Source organism: Phymastichus coffea, unplaced genomic scaffold (genome assembly GCF_024137745.1).
Source record: "Phymastichus coffea isolate CEN01 unplaced genomic scaffold, Cenicafe_Pcof_1.1 PCOF00076, whole genome shotgun sequence".
Classification (NCBI taxonomy): Eukaryota; Metazoa; Arthropoda; class Insecta; order Hymenoptera; family Eulophidae; genus Phymastichus; species Phymastichus coffea.
In genome coordinates this window covers 221,666-230,790 of record NW_026706887.1, presented here as the reverse complement: position 1 = coordinate 230,790, position 9,125 = coordinate 221,666, and the positions used below count along the sequence as shown (strand labels likewise).

The following is a 9,125-nucleotide window of genomic DNA, read 5'->3' as shown; positions in this document are numbered from 1 at the left end:
TCAAGCAGGTGCAGGAAGGAGGGGTAGTGATAGGAAGGAAGAAAATATGGACATTAGGATATGCAGATTATATAGTGATGATGGCAAAGAATGAAAGTGGAATGAAAGCAATGCTGAAAAAATTAAAAAGATACCTGGAAGAAAGGGGATTAGAGTTAAATGTAGGAAAATCAAAGATGATGAAATGCAGGAAAGGAGAAGGAAGGGGGAAGGAAGAAGAATTCGAATGGGGAGGTGAGAAGATAGAGATGGTTAAAGAGTACAACTACTTGGGATATGTAATAAGAAGAAATAACGGAAATAAAAAGTAGATAAAGAAGGTAGAAGGAAAAATAAATATGGGACTCGGAAGACTATGGGGGCTAGGAGAAAAGCTATTTAGAGAAAATTGAGAGCTAAGGATGAACCTGTTCGATGCACTGGCGAAAAGCGTAATTATGTATGGAGCACAAATCTGGGGATGGAAGAGATATGAAGAAATAGAGAGACTACAACTAAAATACATAAATTGGGTATTAGGATTAGATAGAAACACGCCAAGTTACTTAATACGATGGGAAATAGGAAGGCAAGAAATGAAAGAAACAGCATTAGAAAGAGCAGTGAGGTATGAAAACAAAATAAGAGAAGAAAGAGATGGCTCAATAAAAAAAGAAGTATGGAGAGAACTAAAGAAAAGGGAAAGAAATGAAAAAGATAAAAAGGGTAAGAAGGAGGAGAGAGAGGAAAGGCTAGAAAAAAGTAAAATATACAGCGAGAGGGAAGAGGGCGATGAAATGAGGGAAGAGTTTTGGGAAGAAATAAGAGATGAGCTAAAGAAAAAAGAAGAAAAAGGACTAGAAGAAAAACTAGAAAAATCAAGATAAATAAACGAGTGGAAAGAACTGAAAGAAGAAATGAAAAGGTATAGGTTAAAGGAAATTCAAGGAGAGAGAAGAATAAAAGGCTTACAAATAAGGGAAACGTTTAGGTTAGGTAATGAAACGATAAAATGGAAAAAAGAAGAAACGAAGAGAAGAAAGAAAAAGAAAAACAAGAGGACGAAACTGCAAGACCCTAAGAAGAGACGGAAACAGAAGACAGAGAAGCAAGACTCGCAGACACATCTACACACACACACATACACACAAAACACGCACACACAAAACACAAGTACTAGCAACTACACATGCGAGAGGAAGCTGGTATTGGAGGATGGAGCAAAATGAAAAACAAGAAGAATCGAAGAAGAGAAAGAAAAAGGTAAATTAGAAGACAAATTATGAGATACTAAGGAAAAATAAGTGATGTTGAGGAAAGGAAAGGCAGAGGGAGCAATAGGAAATAAGAAAAAGGTGTCAAAGCCCTAATAAGGAGAAAGATAGATGAAATGATTAGCAAGAATGAGAGCAAAAGCAAAGGAAAGGCAAAGGTGAAAAGGCAAAAGAAAGTAACAAAGGAAAAAGATGAAAAGAAAATATGCAAGAAAGAGAAAAACGGAAGAGCGGAAAAGATAGATCTTGGAGAGAGAGAGGAAGAGAAGATTATAACAACAGAAAAATGGGAAGAAGAGCGGAATAGACAGAAGCAGAAGACGGGAACGCAAGAATTGCAGACACACCTACATACGTACTCATATACACAAAACACACACACACACACACACACACACACACCCACACACACACACACACACACACACACACACACACACAAAACACATACATTATCAATTACACAAACTGGATACGAGACACAATTGTAATAAAAGAAATGAAAACCAAATGTAATATATAAGTTGTAAATAAACTACACACTATAAATGGACTATTGTTTTGTACAATCTGAAACAACATTGTATGAAACATTTACTCTATACGTTTGATCGGGCGTGAGAATGACGTATATTCAAAAATATATGGTAGCAAATAGGTTAGAACAAATTACTTGAAATTAACTTATTAAGAATATTATGGTGTAGGTCCGATAAAAAAACATTTTTAATGCGGCCTCTTCGTTTATATGCGCCGGTCTCAAGCTCGATCAAACGCAGAGAGCAAATGTTTAATTTCAATATTACATCAGATTGTATAAAAAAATAGTTCATTTATATTACTTATTCAATCAATTAATTTATATATTATTTAAATAAATACATATAGACTGATAGAATATTAATTTATTTATTCCTGAAAGGCAATTGCAGCAAGCAACGTTGGAACCGCACGAGTAGCGGACGTTCGAGCGGCTAGCGGGCGGTTCGTTTCATTTTAGTGCTGTCTTAACCCTAATAGCGGTCACTTGATTTTCACAACAGTTTCTTATGTAAAAAATGACAAGGAACACAATGGTGCAAAAATTAAAAAAAAAATATCGTTTTTTGAGATATCGTCGATTTTTTGAAAAAATTGTTTATAGCAATGACATAAATAAATGATTTGGTATTTTACTATTTACATTTTAAAAGTGAAGCTCTTTTCGCGTCTTTTAAAAAAAGAATCATGTCCATATCTTTATTAGTCTCCGAGAAATCGAATTAATAAAAAAAAGTCCTATATTTTTTCAACAGTTGATAAGTCGGCCCCTTATCAATATTTTGATCTAAAACTCTGCATAGATGTTGACCTCTGTATAGGTAACAAGTCTACCAACTTTGAATAAAATTGGTGATTTGATGTTTTAAACTGTTTGAAATAGCCAAGAATTGCCCATATGTAATATATATTTTAATATTTATTTATTTTTAATAAAGCAATTTGAAAAGACTTGCGACTTATTTGAATTCAAATAAGTCCAGTTCTTGAGAATTAGCTAAGTACATGAAATAAACTAGAAAACCGAAATTTCACTTAATATGATTTTACACTGATAGATTACACTGAGGTTAAGGATTGGATTGAGAGGGTTTAATAATAACGCCAACTTAAAGGGAAAAAGCCAGGACCGGCATAAAAAACCCTTTTTTATTTTAACTAGTTAACAAGAAATTAAACGCGAGAATGAATTCCGCGTTGACGTCGCGGACAATGGTCGCATTCGCGCTCGCACGCGCATTCACTCACGCACACTAGATTAGGTAAAGAGATTCAGGACTTATGCCTGTTTAAACGATTGATTCGAGTGATTGGTTATGATTCGTTATGATGTAAGGACTTATGCCTTTTTAGATGAGTGATAAAGTGCAAGGATGCACGCTGTTCGTTGAACAGGAAAGAGGGAGCTCCGCACGCTAAACGATGTCGTCGACGACTGACTGTCAAGCCGGAGGAAGAAAACGATTTTGGCGGCAACGCTACGCAGTGTTGCCACCAAGCTAGTTTCCGGGTTCTAGCTCCCTTTTTACACACACACGTATGCACACATGCACACCCATACATCACGTTCGCATACGCAATTGATCGAACGGAATTTAAGTTACTAACTTCATGTTGCTACGGAACATACTGCCGGCCGAGGCTGCGCGACTACCTCTAATCTTGGTAGTAAGCAGTGTTAGACTTAACTAAGGTAAATTTGTTCAACGCGAGTTTCGCGGTTCTTTGGTATCGAGAAACAACAAAGGTCAGTTTCCCTTGGAGGGACTGCCTCATGATTAGAGCTTGATCGTATAACTAAATACATATATACAAGTCAACTGACTAGCCAAACAACGAACAAAACCTAAAATGAAATGAATTAACTTTGTTAAATTACGCAAATATCCGCAAGTACATTTAACGTAGGTAAGAACAAGAAAAACGTGATAAAATTCACTAAAACGCGGTTTGGAGCTCCTTAGTCTGCTCCAATGGTAACACGCACAGACGCGTAATGTTTCGCTTAAAAACGCCGGTCGAAGTTTTGATCGTTGCTACTCTCGCGATGCCATCACTTCCGGGGTGCACCTCGAGGACAACGCCGAGCGGCCATCTGGAACACGCCGAGTTGTCTTCCATCGACACGACGACGGAGCCGACGGATAGTGCAGTAGCCGACGTTAGCCATTTCCGACGAGTTTGGAGTTCATGCAGGTACTCCTTGTACCACCTCTTCCAGAAGTCTTGCCGGATTTTGGTGACACGTTGATAAATAGACAGCCGATTATCTGAAACTGAAACAACATCGGATTCAAGTAACTTATTGAATGATCGCCCTATTAACAGATGAGCAGGCGTTATGACCAGTGGGTCGTTTGGATCCGCGGAGTCCACGTACAACGGTCTCGAGTTTAAGATCGCGGCGATTTCCTTGAGCAGAGTGTCGAGTTGCTCGTACGTAAACGACTGATCCTTCATCATGCGATTGAGATGATGTTTAAAACTTTTGACTGCCGCCTCCCAGAGCCCACCAAAGTGCGGAGAGAGAGGTGGATTGAAGTTCCACTCAATGCGCTTGGAGATAGCGTATTCCTGAATCGCGTTTTTGAATTCTGCCGTTGCGTGCAAGTCGTAGATTTTTTTCAATTCATTGTTTGCACCAACGAAGTTCGTTCCGTTGTCGGAGTGCATCGCGAGTGGCCTTCCGCGAATGCTGATGAATCGGCGAAAACAGGCTAAAAAGCCTCCCGTAGTTAGATCGGAAGCCACTTCAATATGCACAGCCTTCGAAGCCATGCATACAAAAACGCAACCGTATGCTTTGATAAAACTGCGATTACGATCTTTCTTTTCCTTTATCAAAATTGGCCCGAAAAAATCGACTCCCGTTTCCGCGAAAGCTACGCTGGGAGTTACTCTAGCAGCAGGTAAATCTGCCATTTTCGCGTGAGAAAACCGTGGTTTTTGGCGTATGCATGGCACGCATCTATGAACGATGTGTCGGACTTGATTCTTTCCGTTTAAAATCCAAAATCTCTCACGAACAGTATGAAGAGTGGACTGAATGCCGCCGTGCAAATTCCGACGGTGCGCATCGCTAATGATTAAGTCGGACACGTGATGCCCTTGCGGAAGTAGTATCGGATGCTTCTGATTGAAAGGAAGATTGGAATTTTTTAGCCGGCCACCCACGCGAATCAGCCCATCGCCGTCTAAAAAAGGACTAATTTCATCGAACTTGGTTCGATTTCGAAAAGTGCCACGAAGAGTTCCCGTCGCCTTGTTGTCATTGGATCGTAGAAGTTTGATTTCTGTGCTAAAGTTTTCTCGCTGAATCAAGAGAAGGATCAGACGCTCTGCATAAGCGATTTCCGCTGAGGAGAGGTAGCGAACTCCCCTTTTTGATTTTTCCGTCGTCGGAACGCTGTCGCGTAAGGGTTCTTTCCTTCTCCAACGGAGAAGATACGCTATTGATCGTATTAAGCGACCGTAATCCGAAAATCGAGAATAAATATCGGCTCCACCTAGTGAATTGAGCAACACTATTCCTTCTTTGAACCCGGTCGAATTAACTGGAGATGAAATGATAGGCGACTGGGGCCACTCGTTTTCCGGTAGCTTTAGCCATTGAGGACCCGACGTCCAGAGCGAATTGTTTAAAAGATGATCCGGTAGTTGTCCCCGAGATAACGAGTCAGCTGGGTTGTCTTTCGAGCGTATGTGTCTCCATTCAACTTCCTTATCTAATTGCTGAATATCTTTAACTCTATTAGACTCATACGTCTTTAAAACATGAGGAGGTTTCTTAAGCCAGCATAGCACGATCATTGAATCGGACCAAAAAATCACTCGCTTGATCGGGAAATCCAGCTGATTTCGATAATTTACATATGTTCTTTTTAATAACGTTGCGCCCGCTAGTTCTAGTCGCGGAATTGTGTTGTGATTCAGAGAAGCGACTTTAGATTTGCTGCAAGCTAGCCTCATAGTGACGCGTCCGGTTGCATTGATAGAGCGAACGAACAAACAAGCGCTGTAGCCGTTAAACGACGCGTCGCAAAACCCGTGGATTTCGGTAACCTTCGAATTTTCGCAACGCAAGTGTCTCGGTATTGCGAGCTGTTGAATTAGCGGAAGCCGTTCTGCTAATGCTTCCCATTTAGTATGTATGGATTGAGGCAACGACTCATCCCAAGTAATGTTGGCCCTCCAACATTCCTGCACTAATGCCTTCGCGTACAAAATGACAGGCCCTAATAATCCTAGCGGATCGAAGATTTTCGCAATTTGAGAGAGAAGCCTTCTCTTAGTAGAGACGAGAGCCGGGTCTTCTACCTCTACCGAACATGTGAATACGTCATGCTGCGAATCCCATATGACTCCGAGCGTCTTTTTGATGGGATTTCCTTGTATACCGCAGTCAAGCTCGAAAATTTTCTTATCGATGTTTTCCAATGCGGACGGGTGATTAGAGGACCATTTTCGAATCACGAAGCCTCCGCGACTTAAGAGTTGGATCATCTCGTCTCGGATAGTTAGAATGTCGTGTAACGTTTCCGCGCCGAATAAGAAATCATCAACGTAGAAGCGCCGTCGGAGTAGCATTGCCGCTCGAGGAAACACGGCTTCTTCGTCGGTAGCTAGCTGATGCAATGTTCGGATCGCGAGGAACGGAGCGCATTTTACGCCGAATGTGACTGTGTTCAAAGTGAACGACCTCACTTTGTCTTCGTGATACCAAAAAATCTTTTGAAACCGTCTGTCGCTCGGATGAACCCACACCTGCTTATACATTTTCTCGATGTCTGCAGTGAGGACGAAAGGATATGTGCGGAAATGAAAGATTTGATTCAAAAGAGTTTCCTGAATCGTGGGCCCTGTCAATAATACATCGTTCAACGAAATTCCGGTCGAGGATTTGGCCGACGCGTCGAAAACTACCCGGCACTTGGTAGTATCGCTTGATTCCTTGAGAACCGCATGATGCGGCAGATAATATCCTTCGTCGTTATCGCTATCGCACAACGTCATATGCCCTAATTCTAAGTAACTATTAATTTCTTTCTCGTATTCGATCTTAAGACGCGGATTAGCTTGAAATTTCCTTTCTAACGCGTGAAACCTTTTTAACGCTTGCAATCTGGAAGTGCCAAGATCGAAATTAATGTCTCGAAAAGGTAAGCGAACTGTATACCGCCCGAACTCATCGCGCGTCGTATTTTTGACATAGTGTTCTTCACTCGCAATATCGTCGGGAGCCTTGATAGGTTGATAATCAAGGTCTTCAATCGTGAAAAATCTCTCGAGCAACTGATCGAGTTTTACCGCGTTGCATGTTACGTTGTTGAGAGTCCCGTCGGGCGTGGAACCTCCCGCGACTATCCAACCAAAGGATGTTTTTTGAAGAGTGATTTTCGATTGCGGAATTTCCAATTCTATTTGCCCGATGGCGAGAGATGACAAAGTAGTACCCGATGCTAACAGCACGTCGACTGCTCTCGGAATATGAAACTGCGGATCCGCTAATTTTATATTTCGCGGAATGTGGAATTGCTCTCGAGGAAAGACTTCATTCGGTATTCTATTTGCTATTTCAGGCACGATTAAAAAGTTTAATTGATATCGGACGTTGTTGTATGTGGAATAGAAGACCGCCTTCGCAAACCGATCCGAAATAACGCTTGTGTTATCGACCGCGCCAATGTTGACGAAGCATTTATTCGTAGGCAATTTCAAACGAGTCGCGAAATTGGAAGTCATCAAGTTGGCGTTCGAACAAGAGTCTAGTAGAGCACGCGCCGTGAGACTGTTTCCTGGCGACGACTGAAATTTTAAAACAGCCGTGGTCATAAGTTGCGAATCGGAACTGTAAGCGTTCGACGCGTAAGTTTGACGACAAGCTAGTCATGCCGACGGAGGTATCGACGGTTTCGATTCTTTTTGCGATTGAGTATTTTCCGATTTGTTGCCTTTAGCGGTCTTATCGCTATGTAGTAGCGTGTGATGATCCCTTTGGCATTTCTTGCACCGATTCGCGTTGACACAAGGGAACGGGTGCGCGTAGAGGCAATTGCGACAAAGTTTTTGAGCCCTCACCAAATCCCATCTTTCCTTTTGTTTCAATTCATTAAACTCCGGACAAAGATAAAGTCGGTGAGATTGATTGCATTTAGCGCACGAGATTTTACTTGAATTAGACGACGTAACTAAAGTCCGCGCGGTATTCCTTTGGAATTTAGCAGGAGGAAGATTCGTGTTTTCTCCGGATCGCTTTTTATGCGTGCGCGCGTATTGCGTCAAATCGTCCATTTGGCGCAACTTAAAAATCGTATTCTGTATGAAATCATACATCTCCTGAAGTTCCGGTGATTTGTCGCTAGATAACCGATCCACCCATCGCGAGTTAACGCTGTTCGGCAAGCTACGTTCTAACAAGCGAACGATGACCGCTTTAGGTATGTCGACCTTTAATGTTTGCAATAGCTTTACGTTTTGCCGCACGGTGTACATTAATCCGGCTAGCGATTCCGGTTTAGCTTCGACGACCTTAGGCAACGTAAGAAGTTTATCAATGTGTTCATTAACGATGACGCGTTTTTGATCATAGGCGCTGCACAATGCTTCCCAAGCGAGGGTGTAATTAGCATCACTCGGTTCGAACTCTTCAATAACTTGCGCAGCGAGACCTTGGACGGCGTTAACGAGCTGTGAGTGTTTGACGTAGCCGTTTATTTCTTCGCGTTTGTGTACGAGTGCTTGGAAGCTATTCTTCCATGTCGTCCAATTTTCGTGGCGACCGTCAAACTTTGGAATTTGAACGATGGGAAGCTTAGGCAACTCATGCTTCTCGGAAAAAGTCACGTTTGTTGTATTAAACGCGGTTGAATTGGCAACAGGCGCTTGGTGTTTTAACTTCGCGATGGTTGCCGAGAGTTCGTAGTAATCCGACTCGATTTTTGCGAACGCATCGACACGCGAACTGGTCGGTTTAATCGCAAGTAATTCTTCGTGATTTTGCGTGTACCCGGCGAATATGATTTGGATGTGTTTCAACCGACATTCCGCGTTGACAGCGTCGGTTGGATGTTCTTCCAAAAAGTCCTTGAGAGATTTAACTGCTCTCTCCAACGATTGACTTTTCAATTCAATATATTGCGCGCGCTTTTCCGCTTCCTCCCCCATTTTAACAAGTGAACGAGATTACTAACGGTAAAAGGAAATGCGCAAAACGCGAATGAATCGACGGGTAGAAATATATATTGTTTATGTAGATGCGAGAATTGAGAAATGAGCACTTGAGTTTGCGTTCAAACTATTTGCCGCATTCCGGCACTATGAGAATAGACAAGC

General features: G+C 41.8%; 1 protein-coding gene across 1 annotated transcript; it reads right to left on the bottom strand.

Annotated features, from left to right (window-relative positions):
- Positions 1 to 3,731: 3,731 nt before the first annotated feature.
- Positions 3,732 to 7,625, bottom strand: LOC131668296 (uncharacterized). Its single transcript, XM_058942351.1, has one exon. It carries the CDS (start codon positions 7,623 to 7,625, stop codon positions 3,732 to 3,734), a length of 3,894 nt encoding a protein of 1,297 aa, XP_058798334.1.
- Positions 7,626 to 9,125: the final 1,500 nt, after the last annotated feature.